The 19,241-nt window shown below is 47.5% G+C and overlaps 1 protein-coding gene across 5 annotated transcripts in view; it reads left to right on the forward strand.

Moving 5' to 3' along the window:
- Ctbp2 (C-terminal binding protein 2) overlaps positions 1-19,241 on the forward strand; it is a 133,666-nt gene that overhangs the window by 84,181 nt on the left and 30,244 nt on the right. For 4 of the 5 annotated variants that reach the window (XM_041666996.1, XM_041666997.1, XM_041666998.1 and 1 more), the window contains one exon: positions 14,086-14,245. The exons of the other annotated variant lie outside the window; for it this stretch is intronic. In XM_041666996.1, the coding sequence (XP_041522930.1) occupies positions 14,188-14,245 (58 nt within the window). In that variant the 5' untranslated portion in view covers positions 14,086-14,187. The remainder of the gene's footprint in view (positions 1-14,085; positions 14,246-19,241) is intronic. 5 annotated transcript variants of the gene reach the window in all.

Raw genomic sequence — 19,241 nt, forward strand, 5'->3', positions numbered from 1 at the left:
GCAGTGGGCCTTGCCTGACCTCATCACTGAATTGTGAAGTAAAGTCCTGAAGGTGAGTCTGTCTTCCTTCTTGTCTTGGTGTCCAACACATCAGCAAAGCCAAATCCTGCACAAGCTCTCAAATACACACCAACTCTTTCCTGTCCCCTCAGCAAGCTCAGGCAAAGAAACTGGCAAAGGCGCCTGTGAGCCACTGCTCCGGTGCTCCAACTCCCCACGAGTTTGCTCCCAAGGTCAAGGTTGAATGTGAAGCTGAGTTTGTGGACTGCCCACTAGAGAAGGATGTGATGGCATCTGGCCCAGCTTCTTCCTATGTGTCCAGAGGGGTAGATGCAAATCAGAATAAATCCTGGTACTTCTTAGGTCCGAGTTTCCTCTGAATGCTGTGAATTAACATCCTACAGCCTGTGCTCTCCCTCTCTACACTGTTAGAAACAGTTTTCCTCTTGCCTGACATTAAATGTTACCCTTGTGTAGCTTTCTGCAGTTGTCCTCCTGCATATGCCAGCAGAAGAACCCACTAGTGTCTGTCAGTTTCTGACAGCGTCTGGCCTTTTACATGCATTCTATCATCCTCCTTCTGTCCATCCTCCCTTCCATCTATCCATACACCATCTATAATCCATCCTCTGTATATGTTGTGTCTTGGTGTCACATTGTTGAAAAGGAAGCACCGTCCTTTAAAAAAGACAGCAGGGTTAGCATTGTAGCTCAGTTGGCAGGGTGCCCTACATGCACCCAGTACTGCATAAATTGCATGCCTGCAATTACAGGACTCAGGAGGGTCAGTTCAAGGTTAGGTCTTGCTTGGTAACAGGTTAAATTTGGGGGCCGCCTAGCCTACCTGAGATCCTGTTCCTCCCCGCCCCTCCTCCAGAAAATACGAAAGACCCCTTGAGAGCACTAGACAGTTGGGCCGCAGGCAGGAGCGCATACAAAGTACTGCACAGGAGCATCTTGCAAGGGACCAGTCATTGTATGTGAAGTATTCAGACCATCAGGGGAAGCATCTCCGTATTTCATTGGGTGTTTCTTAGTGCTTGCGTCCCTTGGGTAGAGTAGAGGCCATTCCCTCCTCCTTCCTGCATAGCCTTTCAGATGTACCCAGCTTTGCCCACTGCATGCTAGTTTGTCCACAAAGACCTGTGTCTTTTTATTTAATTTTTTTTTTCTCCCTGAGACAGGGTTTCTGTCTATAGTCTTGACTGTCCCAGAATTCACTATATAGACCAGGCTGTCCTCTTAACTCAGAGATCCACCTGCCTCTGCCTCCCAAATGCTGAGATTAAAGGTGTGCAGCCCCACTGCCCAGCTGAGACCCATGTCTTTCTCAGCCAGGCTTATGTAAAAACCGCAAGACCCCAGAGAAAACAGTCAGTCACTGATAACAGAAGGCCCGTAATGGGAATCACGGTTTATGGAAAGTGCCAGGCCTGATCCCTGCTTTGGGACTGGCCTGACTTCCCCTGAGACTGTTTTGGGGCTTGTGAACAGGAAACAAAAAGGGCCAGGGGTTGATTATAACAAAGACCAGGCCCCCTGAGCCCTGGGGGCGGGATAGCCTGGGTTCCTGCAAGAACACTGAGAGGTGAGCTGGTTCTGAGACTACGGCTTTGTCAGCAGATGCAGTGAGCCCTATTTTAAGCCATGCGGTGTACCAGGACTTCCTGTTATTCCAAAGGAACCTCTTGTTTTGGTTTTCGTGGGGATGGATTTATTGAAACATGTGCTAGTGGGGTGACCCAACCGTGTTCCAGGACAAAATGAAGCTGGAGATCCCGGGCCCAACAGGGAGGGCACACCTTCCAGTTACCACACCCCAAAGCCTGGGAGCGTTTGTAGTCCCAGTGGTTGTCTTTGGGTGAACAAAGACTGTTGCCTGCCAGGGTCCCAGACAGGGGACCCCAGAGGCGGAGCTGGTCAGAGGACAATTGAAAGGGGTTTTGTTGGCCCTCCAGGGCTAAGTTAAGCCATGTGTGTCTCTTTCCAGGAGTATCAGTCCAGCCAATCAGAGCCATGTAAACCCCACTCACTTCCTGCCAACCTTTTGACACTGCCAGATGTTTTTCCTTAACAACTGTCATTAGGCCTCCATACTCGCTGACCTCATCAAATTGTATTGAAGCCATTTTCATCCATTTTGTTCTTAAAACCCATTTAACCTTTCCTGAGTTCCCTCTGATTGCCTTGCCTTCTGAGTTAGCCGCTTTGCTTCTTAACCCCACTGGGTCTCGTCTGGGCCGTGTCCCGTAGCATGCTACTCCCTAAGCTGAATAGAGAGTTACTGGTATTTCCCACAATGGGGTAAGCTACAGAGTGGCAAACACAGAATATAATAAGGGCCAGGAGAAAAACTTCCCGGAACTCAATGTGTGGGGGGTGTGACCCAGGATTTGGGGCCCTCGTGGCTAGGTCATGTGGTTCCTTAGGAACTTAGCTTAGAGTTCCTGAGCCCACAGGAGTTGGTTTGGCTCACACCTGTCTAGCCAGGTGTCAAAACTTAGAAGACAGACAGAGTTGGTTTTCAGCCTTCCTGTAAAATGAGCCTCGAGACTCATTAAGTAAATCTCTCCAACTTAAGGTCAGTAGCCTAGTCTTAGGATCTCTGGGGTAGGGGGTCGGGGTGCCTGTGCTTTGCGGGCACCTGAAATTTTGGAGGGGAACTCAGCTAGCGAGGTGATGCCCCAGACCATCATTGTGTTGGGTGGTCTTCTGTGTGCTGTAGGTGCCTCAGATGTTGAGGATCGTCAGCACGGTGCCTGTGGCCTACTACTGCGCGTGTGTAACCCACCACCCAGAACCATTCAGACTGTCTCTGCACATGTGCAAATAATGTTTGCCTGTATAAAGCAGTCCAACCACTGGGAGCTCCCCCGTTTCCCACAGTCCTATCCCTCAGAGAAAGCTCTTGCCCATGTCAGGTCTGTGTACCCCTGGCCTTCTTTGTCTTTTCTGTCTCAAGCCTTTTCAAACCAGTCCAGCAGGTTCTAGAGAGTGTGGTCTCAGGAGTGGTTCTGAGCCATAGGGTGGGGCTCCATGGGAAGTAGCTGTTCCCTGGGGTTGGATCTCACTCTGTCGATTGCTTCCAGGCTTTTGCACCAGTAAGCATCTGCAGAGCTGTCCTGGGAGAGGTGGGGTCAGGGGAAAGCACAGACTGGGTAATCAGGCCATTTGAAGATAGCCAGCTGTTGGATTTAGTAACTTGTAAGAGGGACAAGGATTCGGGAATGCCACACCTCTAAAAAGTCAGGAAAGAACTCACCTGCTATGGTGAAGCCCAAGATTGTTACTTGGCACAGGGAACTCTTGTGCACATGACCACAAAAGTACCCTTCCTGCTTCTTTGTTCATCCTGGGTTTCGGGCAGGGCTTTTCATCACATCTACCCTCACACCTATGGTTTCCCATCCCAAGAACGGTCATGTTTACGACAGCACGCTTGCAGGCTACCTTGAATGTTACCCTGTGTCTGCTCTGACTCTGGGAGTTGACACTTGCTAATAGCTGTAGTTCAAGGGAGTCGGAGGGTCTGTTTACCCAGCGAGATACGTTCTCAATGTGGGGCCCAGGCTCTGCTAGATCTTTCTACTGTCCTCCAGATTTATGGGTGTGCATGAGTCAGTGTGGAGACCCCAGCGTGCCCTAGTACATGTGGAGGGTAGCCCCAGAACTTACTCTAAGTGTCCGTGGTAAGTGAAAATAGCAGCAGACGTTGCACTCTTGGGGCCGCTGGGTATCGCTGGTGGAGTTCACCCCAAGAGTTCATGGAGTGAATGTATCACAGACCCAGTGTCAGCACAGGCAGCTGGGATTTACAGCCTTTGGTAGGTCAGTGTTCTCCAGCCTGTGGGTGCTTGGAGCTTGGTGTCACGCGTTACAAATGGATCCGTGACTTTGTCTCTCTGGTTGAACTGAACTCCATCAGTGACCATAGTAAATTTGATGGGCTGCATAAAGGGTCCTGCTACTTAATCTATGGTGGTGTGACAAATTACCTCAGAATGTGGAGATTTAAACCACACACCGCTGTCATCTTCATTTCTGGGGGTCAGAATCTGCCCAGCTTAACTGGGTACCTGTGGCTCGGGTGTTCTCCATGCTACTGCAGTCTGGATATTTACTGACCATGGTTCCTCGCCGATGGTTGATTGCTGGTGACCTTCCAGGAGTGCCAACAAGAGCCTGGCCATGCTTGACGCCACAGTTGTCTTTCATCTGATGTCTGAAGCGATTTGCCAATCTGATTCTTATGAGCAGAGACTGCAAAAGCATGCGAGTGCCAGGCTTGGGATCAGGAGTCTCAGTTTTCTTTAAAAGAGTTTGGTTTGTAAAATTATTTGAAATGCAGGGCTTCGTTGTGCAAATTCGCCATCCCATGATACAGATCTCTTATGGTGGTTCAGTAATTTGAATCTCTATATTTTTTTTAAAAAATTCTTATTTCATATGCGTGTAGATGTATGTGTATGCTGTGTGTATGTATGCATGCATGTCTGGTGCCTGCGGAAGCCCCAGAAGAGCGCGTTGGGTACTATGGAATCGGAGTCACAAATGCTAAGTCAACATACAAGCACTGGGAACCCTGGTTCTCTAAAACAGCCAGTGCTCTTAACCTCTGAGCCATTTTCCCAGCCTAGGTTCTCACTTACTTTCTGTTGGTTTGTTTGTTTTGTTTCTTTGGAACTTACAGTAAATTTGGAGTCTGCATCAGGCAGGGGAAGATTTGGTCATCAAGCTAAGATACAGGCTTTGTCTTTCCCTATGTCTTTGTGTGTATGGGCTTCTGGTCTGGCAGAATGTGTAACAAGAGCTGGATTAATGAATGAGTTCTTGTCCCTGGAGCCTCAGCAAGGTCCCCTAAGAGGAAGCAGATCCTCTGCTGGCATGATGCAGCCTCTGACCAGTGCCCTGCTACCCCAAACTCACACTGTGCGTCTACTTCTACTTTGATTGTTCCTCCTTCAGAGTTCCCCACCGGATCCTGTCCCCAGGCTGACTCCAGAGCCTGGTGGTAGGGATGAGAGAAGCGCTCTCTTTCCTTCCATCCTCTCACTGGGTACCACCTTCTGAGATGCTTGCCTACAGGTCACCTGGGATGTCAGCCCTGTAGCCCAGTTCTAACAATGGCCATTTCTTTGCTCCTTCCTGTCCTCTGAAGCAGAGACTTGGGATTTCAGGCAGCCATTGGACTCTGGGAATCACACACGGCTGTGGACCCTACCCCGGATGAAACTTGGGAAAGTCACTGTAGGCATCTTTCATGGGGTGACACTAGCTACTGGGCAGACTGCACTGGGGAGCAAAGATGAAGGTCCCTTTGGGATAAGGGAGAGAATAGAGAAAAAGCCTTTAATAGGTTCACTGAGCGCCGTTGCCCTCTTGAAGACCCTACTGTCACAGAACTGTCACCCCAGCTACTCTGGACCTTGAAGACTGTTCCTTGATGGTTGGAATCATGCCACTTGGTCCTTTGTTTCTCTGTGTCAGGGTTTCTCCACACAGCCCTGGTTGTCCGGGAACTCACTTTGTAGGCCAGGTTGGCCTTGAATTTAGAGATCCACCTACCCTTGCCTCCATTGCCTGGGTTAACGGTGTGTGCCACCACACCTGGCTCAGTTGGTTCTTGTCACCAGCAACTCTTTTGATGTGAGAGCCGTGGCAGAGGAGATGGGAGTTCTTCCTTTGGAGGTTGCCGGGGGGTGAGATCGGGGCTCCTTGGGACCCTTTGGCATCGCCCACATTCTAAAACATTCCAGCTGTGTCGTCTGAGCAGCATCTCGTTGTCACAGCAACCGTGTTTGGGGTCATGGTCAGAGAAGGTAGCTGTCCTATGGAGAACACAGGGTTGGTTGAGACATGCTGTCCACCCTGTAACATCACTAGATTAAACAACCCCTTTCCTTCATCACTGGGGGCTCCCGGCCGGAAAAGCTGGTGAGTTAGGCTGGCAGGTGGAAGCTCTGCTAGCCTCATACCTCCCTATGTAAGATGGGAAATCTAGGCCAGTGAGGTAACCGGAGACTGCTCGTTCGTTTCCCGGCTGCCCAGATCCAAATAATCACACAGAGGCTATATTAATTACAACACTGTTTGGCCAATGACTCAGTCATATTCCTAGCTAGCTCTTACATCTTAAATTAACTCATTTCTATTCATTCGTGTATCACCACAAGGCCATGGCCCACCAGTAAAGTTCTGGCTGCTACATGGTGTCTCCCTGACTCCGCCTACTCTCTCTATATCTTTGTTCGGAATTCCCACCTGGCTTTATTTCTGCTAAACCACTGGCCAAAACAGCTTTATTCATTAACCAATAAAAGCAACGCATACACAGAGGGCATCCCACATCCCGTATCTAAAGGTACTTGCCCCCAGAGTTGACATAGGGAGTTTTTAACCCAGGACCCAAATAGTTGGAACAAGAGAACCCAGCTCCCAGAAGTTGTTCTTTGACTTCCCACATATACTAGTGGTATATGCTCCTCCCCAAAATAAACTAATAAAACATCATTTTAAAATGGGAAGTTCCTTCCCCTACTTAGCATCTACTGGGGGGTGGGGCTGGGGATCGACTCTGAAGTCTTACAGAAAAGGGACCTTAGGGTGAAGGAACAATTGCTCACTTGTGCACGTCCTCCTCCAATCCCAAGTTTCAGTCTGAAAACTCTTATTGGGCTTTAGCAGAACTGCACAGCCTCACACCTCCACTATCCTGTCTTATATAGATCCTGCCACTGTCACGGTCCCACGGTCCCCTCAACCATCACTGTGGGTCACACATCTTTGGATGAGAATTGCAAGCATAATGAAAAATCACCCCTGAGGGCAGCTCATGCCCCTGTTAGTCAAAACTCCACACGCCGGGTCCGGAACCTCATTCATTGTTCCTTGTGATTGACCACCTTTTGTTAGCCTGAGGAGGGCTTGGCACAGCATTCTCTTCTATTCTAGTCACATTGCCACCCTTCAGCGTCCATTTATGGGTAGGACGGAGGCCAGGTACCTTCAGTTTCTCTTGCTTCCCAAGACATGGAGTTCAAGGGTAGCCGACAGTATTTTTCTCCCTGTTCTTAGTGGAGTCTACATGAGACCCAGGCAAAGCTACCCCCGTCTTTGCAGCCTGGGGTGGCCAGGCAGGGTGAGCAGTGCCCTCTGCTGGCTGAAGAGCTACATTGCTGGGCACTATGCTTCCTCTAGGCTGTTCTTGCTCCCAGCGCACAGGGCAGGAGTGGGGGTGGGAACATATCTTCTTTTCCATTGCTTTTGTGATAAGCAGGTGTAGACAGTAAGATGCAAGTATTAGTACATGTATTTTGGCCTTCACAAATCAAGAAGTAAGCCCTTGGGGTCCTTAAGGGACAATGTACTACCAAGTTGAGCAGTTTGTTTTTTTTTTTTTTAAGATTTTTACCATTGTAATTTGTAACCTTATAAAATTGCCTTTCATATATATTTACATACAGATATAATTCATATGTATTCAGTTGAGCCAAATCAAAGTTACATTAGAGCTAATAATATTTCCATAGACAAATGGTCCAACATTTAAGAATAAGCCCAAGTATTTGTTTATTTGATTATAATGATTTGTTGTTTATTTGATTATAATGATTTGTGTTCACAGTATATTTTAATATATAACTTTGTTATCTAGTTTATTGTAATTTAGTAAGTAGCCTCATGTGTGTAGCCTGTAATCTCCATGCTTTTCTCAAAGCTACATATGTGGGCTGCTGGGTCTCACTGTCATCCACCTCCTGGGTCCAGGCTGCTGTTGGCCATCTACCCTGTGTGTGTACACAGCGCTGGACCTGGGAGATACATTCATTGTGTGTGCATTTTTGTCATGGGCTGTGGACTCTGCCCTCAGTGATCTTTGGGGTTCTGACCCACCATCTCCTTCCAGCAGCTGTGTGGTGACCCCTCTGCTGACATTCTGCATCCTCTACTTGTTCAAATGAAAACATTCTGCACCGTGTCTCGCATTAAACATGTCACCTGAGACGAGCTATTCTGTCCCATAGAATGTGAGCTTGCTGATCCCATTACATTGCTTAGCCAGGCTCCTTAGCTACGGAGCATGTATCCCACACCCGGGTGAGGGACCCACTAGAGACTCCTCGGACCAAGCCGCTGGAGCACAAGTCATCGTTTCTGTGCCTCTTAATTTGAGTGGACATTCGCTTGTTTGCTTTTTATCCTCTCTGTCCTGTCTCTATTATTAACTAAAATATTTATTTTCAAGGCATATTTTGAGGACAAGGGCTTTTAAATTAAATGTGTGAAAATTCTAGAGAGCTTCTGTAGAATGTGAAGACCCACAGTAGATTCCCAACATGACCGAAATAAAAACAACCAATTAGGAACATTAAAAATTCTCTCTGCCTAAATCCTTGTGCCTCGGGTATCACTTTTAGCAAGAGAAATATTCAAAAGTCTCGAGGCTTGCTTGCATTTAACACTGGGAAATGTATGTGTACGGACTAAGAACCCCAGCACAAAGCGGGATCGTGCTACTTCCCTAGGGAAATCATGGTTTTAAAGTTAAAGTACCTCTCCCTGGACTGGGGAAGCCTTTGGCTTGGTGGATTTTCCATGGCACAGTGAAAAACTATATGTAACTTCTGTTCTCCTAGCTTCTGCTGCAGCTCAAACCTAGGGTCACATAAAAGTTAATAGAGGCCAGCCTTGTGTTGCTGAGTGCCCTCCAGATTCTGTGAAACTCTGACAGTGGCAGAATCTGGCCACTAAATTATTGACAGTATATTTCATTTTTATACCTGAATTAGTCTTATGGAGTACATATGACCACATGGTATGAGATTTTTGTCTTTATTTTTCTAGTATGTAACTGTCACAGTTAGCCAGAGAACAGGTAAGTAAGAGGCAATAAAAGTAACGAGTTACCTTCCTAAACCCTCAACTCTTGTACATGCTGGAACTGCTCAGATTGGAAAGAGGCTGTGGCTGAACCACAGCTGCCTGTGTGTGCATTGCAGGCACTTTTGCTTTGCAGGGTGGAGATGGGTCTCTGACCTGCTGGGATTATATGACTAGCGATGGACCCGGTCACCCAACATTGGGCTGTCTGGAGAAAAGGAAATTGCTCTGTTCTTACTGTACTGACCTGTCCCTGGGACTCCGTGTGAACTGTGTGTGTCTCATGAAGGGCCCTCGTAGGTTAGTTACTTCCAGGGCCTCAATGGACGGCCCTGGGAAAGGGAGGCTTTCTCTTCTCACCCCTCACCTACACCAGAAAAAGAAAGGAAGGGGGGACATTTGCAGAATGAATCTATTCTGTGCTTGGGGAGTGACAGTCCTCTCACCATTGGCAGTCACTCCAGGCTAGGGGCTCAGAAGGCTCAGAAAATGGTACCTAGTGAGGAACTACTTCCAACATGAAAGGATTTAGGAAGCTCGTAAACATTCTGTCCATGGGAATCATTTTAGAAATTGATTTGTAATTTCTTAGCAAACTGAGTAATTTTTGTTAGCCGTCTTTGGTTGTGCTTGGCTTCTGAATGAAGCCTATGGAATGGCTTTGCTGGATAAAACAAGGGGCAGAGTTAGCTTATCCTTTTTCTGGATAAAACAAGGAGCATTGCAGATGTTCTTGTTCGGCATTGAGAGGCCCTAAGCCTACACCCATGCCTCATAACAGCAGGGTCCTTCTTTTCCTTCTTTCCAAGGTCCTTGTTGTGCCTCACCTAGATTATGTGTACAAGAAGGTCTGGTAAAGGAGGGTCCCAGCTGTTGAAGGTGCATGAACACATGCCCCGATGCTGTTTTCTGAGTGTGTGGACCCTTATTCTCCCTGCGTCAGATCTCCTCAGCACTGAGCTTTTAAGTCTGCACCTGGTTTGTTATTAACAAGGAGGTGTGTCCACTTAACTGCAGTGATACGAATCCTTTAAACTGTTGTGTAAGTAGATTCCCATAAAGGAGGGATGCCGCCTGTGGTGTTAAATGGGTTCCAGAAGCTCAGAGACAATGCTGAAGATGCACACTTGCGCTGCAGCCAGCTTGCTCCATCCGGTCTCTGTAGAGTATGAAGTAGAATGAAGACACAGAGTCCCTGGAATTCTTGTGGTACCACTGCCTGATGGCTTGGTTTGGCCAAGAGGTAGCCATTGGTGACAATTGGTGAAAAATGCTTACCTGCCCAAACCGAGACTTTGAAGAACAACAAATGGTTTATTTTGCCGTTAATCCTGGATGGTTTTCTTTTTATAGTTTCGTTTCAGAGTGGATAGTTTTAAAATGTGTTGGTCTTTCATTTTTTGTCCTTTTCTTGAATCTCTTTGACACCGCCATGAAACGGTGTCCCATGCAAGCTTTCTTATCTAAACGTCTCTTTGGCTTACTTTGGTTATCACTCACTTCTTCCAGTGCTGTGTGTCTCTGAGCCAGCAGGTGCCTGATGAGTAGAGAATACCAGATCTTATTATAGAAAATGTGTTTTTCCTCTTACACATACGCGCCTGTGCTAAGCACCAACATTCACCTTCTGCCAGAAGAAGGCATTTTTGTCTTTTCTTTGGTATAACCAAATTGCCAGCTTTGTGATTCTTGCTCTTTGGCCATTAAGCAAAATTGTTACTGAAACACATGGATTTTAGCACTGTAATCAACTGGATATCAAAAACTAGTTACTGAGGTCTGGAAAGATGATGGCTCAGAGGTTAAGAGCACTGGCTGTTCTTCCAGAGATCCTGAGTTCAATTCCTAGCTACCACACGGTGGCTCACAACCATCTGTAATGAGATTTGGTGCCCTCTTCTGGCCTGCCGGCATACATGCAGACAGAGCACTGTGCACACAATAAATAATCTCTTAAGAAAACAACAAAAAACTAGTTGCTGAGTAACTAATGGTCAGATGGCGCACGGCATACACAGTATGGATACACTTGACAACAGGATGGTTTCAGCCCTAGCCAGATGCTGCAGGTTGGCATAGGATTCATCTTGCTGCTCAGTAGTATCATGTATCATTTGAAATGTAGTAATTTTGAGTTTAGTAAATTTTTAGGGCTCTATAGATCAAGGGTAACCGAAGCTGTGGGAAACACCTTAGTTTGGGAAGACTACTATACGTTAAATTTCACTTTGATCAAATAGAACTTGGAGGTTACTTTTATCTCTAGGTTGGGATTTGGCCTGGTGTTCCTTTGGTTCCCTCCTGTGAGGTATTGCTTCATGCTGCCGCCTCCTCCATGAAACACACACAACACACTGCGCGTGCGACAGGGTTTCTATGTACAACAACATTAGCTGTCCAGGAATTAACGCTGCAGACCAGGCTGGCCTTGAACTCACAGAGGTCCATCTGCCTCTGCCTTCTGAGTGCTGGGATTAAAGGTGTGTGCCACCACTGCCCGGCTTGACTTTGAACTTTACTGGCATTTGCTCTCTGACTTAGGCCAGGTGTACTATTGGAACTTTGTAAAAAACTGTCAAGAGCAAGCCCAGGGCTGGTGAGGTAAGTCCTTAGATTTCCCCTGTCTGTCTTAGACTTGGTGGCATACAAGGAATGCCCTTTCTGCTGCCCAGGCAAGGAGCCCAAGTCTCCAGGACTGCCCTCGCCGGGTCGCTCTGTAGCGGAGTTCTAGAACCCCAGTCCGCCTCCGGCTTTCCTCCTGCTGTGATTCAAGTTGTGATTTCAGCAAAGAAATAATAGACCCACAGCATTTCCGCTTTTTTTTATTCCTTATGTGTACTTTGGTATTCTTGAACATCTTGACCGATGATATCAGTAGATGACTGTGACAAATTCCTCTGGCTGGAAGATTATTGTGACTTGGGAATGAGGACTGACATAAAATAAAGGACAAGCTTGGTTTTCATAGCAAACCCAAGAGGGCTATCTGTGATGGATGCCTGGGAGCCCAGAGCCAGTATAGCTGGTGCAGTGTGGGCATTACTGGTATCAAGCCCGAGGCCACTGTGCCTAGCTCCATTATGGGGCATGTTTTGTGTCTAATGTTTGCACAGTAGCTATGTTAGTCTTCATAAATAGCTTGCTTCTTAGAAGGGAAAAGAGGAAAAATGTCTATTTCATACTTTTTTTTAAAGGCAGTGTTGTGGGAGGGGGTGGCAGCTGTCTGTCGTCACCACCCCCAGTCTGGGCAACCCACAAGTCTCTTCTCTGCTGAGGGGGTGGGTGGGTACCCCCACTCAGTCAGTCTGCACTGGACCTCACAGAAGAGCCCCAGAAAAGCCAGGCACGGGAACCAGTCCCAGTAGAAGATACAGACGTTTGTGTAATCTGTTGGCTGATCTCTGATTGCACGAATAAGATTCAGCTTATCAATTTTTCAAGAAGCCATCTAATTATACAAATTAAAATTCAAAGGAAAGCAAAAAGAATGATTATGCCTCACTGGAGGAGGAGGGTGCACAGCCCATCTTGTGGCCGATGAGAACACTGGCGTTTTTTCCTCTTCATATCACTTCACTAATATTAACTCAGCCTTTGGGTGAAGTAGATAATGAGGCTTGTGTTTTTCCCAGGAGCTGCCACACTATAGTGTGGACATCAGAGCCTCAGCCTCAGTAAAGTAGAAGGACAAGCCCAGGCTCTCCGATGTGAGCGTGGGCTTGGGTCACATTTCCTGTATTCATTTGTGGCTGGCGTTCATAGGTCCTGGTCCTTCTGTGCCATCTCTCTTTTCCCTGAGTTCGGGGCTTGCACACACATGGCTACCTTTATGAACGAGCCCAGCAACAATGACACCAAGAGTTCTATAAGCTGTCCATGTGGGGACCGGCTCGTTCCAGGCAGCTTGGGTCGGATGTCTCTTGGATACTGTGGTCATTATTTATATAGTTAGAAACTGCTTTTTCCTATTTCCCCCTCTCCCTCAAACTCACGTAATTATTGCTATAAATCTTTAGGCTGCCTTACCAGCCACATTGCTGGGAAATTAGCCATTAATTACCAAGATCTTGCCTACCTTTTCACTAGTCAGACCAGCCCTGGACCTTTGATGAAGTAACTCTTAGCATTTAGCATAATTGATGCCTGCATAGCACCAGAGAGCTCACTTTTAACCCTTGAGCCTTTCCTTTCCTTTTCTGTCCTCCTTTCTCTGCATAATTCGCCTGATAGCATTCTCTCTCTCTCTCTCTCTCTCTCTCTCTCTCTCTCTCTCACGTTTTGTTCAATTTAAAGCAATGCTGGTTTTGAAGTTTTGCAGTGAAGAGTGGGAGAACAGTAAATGGGTCCCTTCTATTCTCACAGTGACTGACGGACCTCTGAAGGAGAGACTCTGTAGTGCCTGACTTGAAATTTATGAACTTAAAGAGAGGGACCTTTGGATCAGGGCAAATGCAGTTCAGGCCCTTCTCTCCTGGATCCCGAGTCATCAGGGAATGCCCAGAAAGGTTCAACCAGTCCAGGAATGTGAGAGTAAATGCAAAGTCAGCCATCTGCAGCCCCCTCTGAGTTAAAGGAAGGTTCTAGAAGATGGCATGGGCAAGCTCAGTTTTACACAGTGTAGCAGGGAGCTTGTGTTGTGTTGTTGTGCTGTGCACTACATTGTGGTTTTGGTGTCTGGCCCCTGCGAGTCCATCATGGAAAGGAAGCACTCTTGAAAACTGCCTAGTGGAGGCCAGAGGGCGCGCCTGGGATGGTAGTCGCAGTGGTGCACGGGCACCCCATGCCATTGTAGTGCCCGCAGCCCAGTGTTCCAGAGCTGTCTGTGAGGCTGTTTCCGTGGTGGAGTAGCGCTTCTGTGGCTCAAAGAAAAGAATGGCAGATCCATCCAGCTTTCTCTTGGTCTCTGGCCTTGGAGTTGAAATAACAACTGAGGTTGTTTTGTAATTGGTGTCCATAGCTGAGAAGCCCGTGCACTGCCATTTGCTGTTTTCAGCAACGCGTGTGGCAAAGGCCCTCTCTGCCCGCTTGCTTTCTGACGGACCCAAGGTAGAAAGCAGGAGTTTGTGTAGGCTCGTGAAGCAGCCCCCTCCCTCGTTCTGGGAGGAGAGCCGGCAGGTCCCCTCTTAGAGAGTGGCAGGAAGTCATGAATGACCTTGTGTCCTGGAGGTCTCCAGAGAGTTAAGGATTCTTTTCTCCTTGTTTCAGGGTTCATAGTGGCGCAATGCACGCAGACTCCTGCGAGTTCCCCTAAGTTCTTAGCGGACTGCTTTGCCTTTTGAATCAGAGAGTTGCAAAGTTCGATAAAGAATGGCCCTTGTGGATAAGCACAGAGTCAAGCGACAGCGATTGGACAGAATTTGTGAAGGTAAGAGCCAGCGTGGCTGGTGGGTTTTCATGAAAGACACGCAGCCCCTCACGCAGATCCTCTCCGTCCTACTCATTTGAGATAGCTTGGCCTGACCAACACTCGAGATTCCCTTCCTGCCTGACCTTTTCAGGCACTGGCCACACCACATCCTTGGCAAGTCCTTTTGCCTTTCCATAGGGTCTGTCTTGTGTGGGGGTTGGGCAGACAGTAAGGGAGGGCTGTAGGCTGCGAGGTGCCTTGCTTCCATATACCTAGGGCTATTTTGCATATGAAAGACACCACATATCAGGACCAGCTTTTTTAACTTCCTGAAGTTTCTAGACTTTATCTGTTTTCCATTAAGATATTTACAACAATGAATTCCAAGATAGTTCCAAGGAGCCCACTCTTGCCCCTCTTGATGTTTTCAAGTCCTCGGTATCTTTGAAAATGTCTGGAAGTGTTTTATTCATGAAAGGAAAAATAAACATAATTAAAATCTAATGGAAACCTGGGGATAAAACTCTGAAGCATTGATTAAGCACTGTCATTTCCTAATTAGTAGCAAAGAACCCCGAGCCTGCAGCTGTGTCAGCCCAGAATCAGTGCTTCAGGATTCACCTTGTCTAGGGGTTCTTGGGAGTGTGTGCAGGGCTAGCCTCGGTGCCTGGTGTGGTAGGTGCATTCCCTATCGAGCCTGTCACAGGGCACACATGCAATAGCTGCCCTACCAGCTCCCCGGCAAGCACACGCGCCCCCATGCTCTTTCCCCTGCAGGCACCCATATGGAATTGCTTGTCCTTTAAATAGATGTAGCTCAAGCCACATGGGATGGGGACATCAAAGCCACTTTACTTGAGACAGCCCTTGAGCACTGTGCAGAGTATGCAAGAATCCCACCCCCTACCCAACCCAACCGTGTCCCTTGGCTTCTGCTACAGTTTATTTCATGGAGCTCTGCATTTAACTGACTTTTAAAAGTAAACATTAAGAATATTAACTTTCTGCTTTTGGTATCTGACAACACGTTTTAAACCCTACAGAAAGATTGACAGGCTAGTGTCATGAATGTCTTTACTTTTTTCAGCTGCATTTCCTAACGGAACATCTGATTGCCTTTTTATGAGGTATAAGAGTGTGAGCGTGTGTGAGCGTGTGTGTGTGTGTGTGTCTGGTTTGCTGTGTGAATTGCTTCCAGAAGCATCTGAAACAAGCTTGTAGATGGCAGTGGTTTCCTGTCACCACCCCGTGGCATGTGTCTCCTGTTAGGATAGTTTCCTACATAACCACAACAACGTAATCATCCCCTAAGATACCATCCGATGCAGATGTAGCTACCTTGTTTTTATCATGTCCATTGGTGTGTAGCCATCCGGGGTTGTACATTGCCTTTGGGTGTCGTGTCTCTTTAGTCTGAAGAGGCTCTCAAATACTGGCCTTTTATAGACTTGGGTGGCATTGTTGTGACAGAAACTGAAGGTTTGGGACTTTACAGAACAGTCCACAGTCTGAACTCACCTGATTGTAGAAACTGACTTGAACTTCTAGCAGAAAGGGGCTTCATGGAGGCTGGTTGCCAGAAAGCCTCAGTGAGTTGACTTGGCGAGGTTAGCATCCTGTAAGATGCCACCCAGAACTCTTCCGCTACAGATGACAAGTGAGAACCAAGAACAGGAGTGAGGTGCTCCTGAGACCCACTGGAACCAACCTGGGCCAGCCATCAATCATGTCCTCTGTCCTGGCTGTCTTTTACCACACTCTCACGCGTCCCCGTGTCTGTCACCGGGGCTGCTTTATAACCGAAAGTTCAGTTGCATCTCCATCCGCATGTGCATGATTTTGCAGAACCAGGAGCAGTTGTGTTTCAAAGTTTGTGATCCTGTTTGCCCAAGGTCTAAGGAAGTCACAACTGTTGCAGGTGTGAACCGAATGTCCTAGCCACACGTTCAGTGGTCTGGATAGGTAGCGCCTATTTTGCTGGTGATTTGGGCCTGGTTCCCAAGACAGGTTTTCTATCTTCAGCTATTCCCAGAGTTCAGGTTTCGTATAGCTGCTACACAGCACACAGAGCTTTGCCTTCTCACCCCTGTCTGTTTAGCATAGATTTCCAGAGAGCCTGTCAAACGATTCTGTCCTTCCCTATAATACTTCACCCCATGGATAATTCCTCGCTGTGCGTTAGGGACATTGGGTGGGTAGGCTGGTTGGCTTGCTGTTTTTTAACATCAGGTTTTGCTGTGTGTACTAGGCTGTCCTTGAGCGATCCTCTTGCCTTAGCTTCTTTAGTACTGGGTTTTTCAGTGTGTGCCACCATGTGTGGCTTGGTTTTGTTATTAAATGAATGAACACATGTGTCCTGGGTTTTGGAGAACTGCCTTCAGTCACACACCTGCTGCCCACCTACCTGGTTCTGGGATCCCTTGCCGGAGTTCGGTAAGACTCTCAGTGCCATGGGAACTGGTCAGATAAAATCTTAGCTTCTTCCCTGTGAGGATTCTTCCTTTAGAACTCTCCACTGAAACCTGTTGGCCCTTTCCAGTCTCTCTTTGGGATACCTGCGTGTTCTGCCAGGTACAACAATGTCCAGAAACTCCATCTTTCTTTATACCCAGACTTGGGCTGTGGGCCCCCTCGCTTACATACACACCCAGAGAACATCTCTGCTCCATGTTGAGGGGGCAGCCAGAGTCGTTGGGACTCCATCCAAATCAACTGGAATAATAAAATCTTTCAGGCTAACTTAAAAGCCAGATTTGAATGTGCTTTTGTAATTGACCCTTTTTGATATCTGTAATTTGTTCTCGGCTGGTTTTCTTGATGCCTGCTCTCAGACAATCCTGGAGTACGTTGTATGGAATAATTATGGAACTGCCTTTGATCACATGGGCTGTTCATCCCTAGATTGCAACCTGCTTTCCCTCTGATGTATAATTTAGGCGCTGGCTTTCTTCTCTCTGGTTTGCTGACATAATTGACGCGGTCCATTTGTGGGTTGTACTAACGGGTGCCTTTGAATACCCTGTTCGATCATGCCAGCGCTACTTTGGTTTCCCCAAAATATTTGTGGGTCACAGACCATGCAGATCTAACCCAGGGTTTGGGTTTGGAGAACTGTGGCCCTCCACTGCTGCTTGCCCATGACCTTTGTTAGGCCTTCTCACAGTGGCTTAGGGTAGAGTCACACCCTAGGTGCATTCCTTTTCCTATAGCTGTTGAGGATGTTATTTGGAAAACAATATAACGAAGTAGGTATTTAGTTGTGTTTTTAATCTATTTATTTTACTTTATTGTGTTCAAGTGTTTCTTTGGAAATGTGGAAAGCGGGTTCCAAGAACAGTACCAGCTGAGTTATGATAGGGAACACAAATACATAAATAACTAAATACAAGGAAGTGGTATGAACTGCTTTTACGGAAAAGTTCAGCATCCCCCCCCTCCTCGCCCCACCACCACCCGAACAGTCTCATGAGCACAGAGGAAAAGAAGTGTGGCTTTTCTGTGTCTGCTTGGTCACCAAGGCCACAGAGCAGGTGGGGCAGATGTGGGGCAGCTTGCCTTCACGGGCAGTGCTTTCCCACTCTTGAGTTGGACCTGATGGTGTTGCGGAGCACATCAGCACAGCCTTCACCCAAGAAGGCGCTTGTGTGGTCTTCGCATCCCTAAGATCCCTAAGATGCTTCTGGATTGTTGAAGGAGCCTGGCCACACCCAGCTGAGGGCCTGGCTAGTATGGTCAGCTGATGGAACTTCTCCAGCTGCCGGTCTTGCCAGGAGGGGCCCCTCAGAGCCCACGCCACCTATACAAGGGCCAGGAGCAGGATCGTTTTGTTCTGTTTGGTTTCCTTGTTTGGAGTTCCACATCGAAGACACTGTTTGGTTTCTCTGACCTGTCCTTTTTTAATTGAATGCGATATGCATTTGTGTCTTGTTTGGTTTTGCTTAGAACCAGGCTCAAACACTGTTGTCCACAAGTTCTCCTGATCATTTTTAATACACTGTCTTTCGGAGCCCCCCCCCCCCCAAAAAAAAACCTACGTCTTAAAAATGGGATTCATAATGTTGCTATACATTTTAATTATATGTTGAGATCAGGCAATTATGCACATTTCCAGTAATTAAGTGATTAGCTGCAATTACTTTAGCTGTGTAAATAAATATACAATAGTCAACTAGATGGGGCTCAAAGCTCCACAATACAAACAAATGTTCCAGATAATGCTTGGCATTGTAAAGAAATGCTTGGACAGGAAAGCCAAGCTGTAGTCTGCACGCGATAAGAGTCCCGTTTTGTCTTATTTGAGCAAATGAACTGGAGCAGTGACACCCCCACCCTCCACCCCCACCCCCAAGTTAGAGAGCTGCGTTTCAACACAAACTCTAGATCGCCGATCTACACAGAAGGGTTTTTTTTTTCCACAAAAGCCAACCACAGTCTGTCCACATTGAAAAGTAGAAGTAGGCACGGCCTGGGCATGTTTTTACTCTGTCTCAGCTGGAAGGCAACCCTGGGAAGCTGCTGGCCCTAGGAGACCATGGCCATGGCGTCATCCTGGTATCCAGCAGTGACAAGGAGACCCCGTTTCCCTCAGCTTAGTTGGTGGTATCTTTCAGAGCTTCACATGGCCCAGGTGGGAGAGGAGCGCCAGGCCTGGATGCCTGGTGTTGGTGCTCCACCATACCGCAGGTGGCTCCATGGTGTTCCAGGCTGGGGCCAGCCATGATAAACACAAGCTGGTGAGACTACCCAGATGTGTCATGCCGCCAGGTGGGCAGTGGCCTGCATGGACACTTGGACAAAGGCTAACTGACCTTTATATTCAAATGGCCTTGACATTTGCTGAATGCACCGCCAGATCTTGTCTCTTGGGCAGTTAGACTCTGAGGTCAGCCTTCTGAGAGTCTTAAAGTGTTTGCACATCTGACCAGTTATGAGGTGCTTTGAGAGGGGAGATTCTTTTGAGGACTACCTGTGGGGTGCCTTGACCCTCATCTGCCAGCTTCCCCTGAGCTTCTGA

This window comes from Microtus oregoni, unplaced genomic scaffold, assembly GCF_018167655.1.
Source record: "Microtus oregoni isolate MIOR12 unplaced genomic scaffold, Mior012 000016F_ref0000370, whole genome shotgun sequence".
NCBI classification, from domain to species: Eukaryota; Metazoa; Chordata; class Mammalia; order Rodentia; family Cricetidae; genus Microtus; species Microtus oregoni.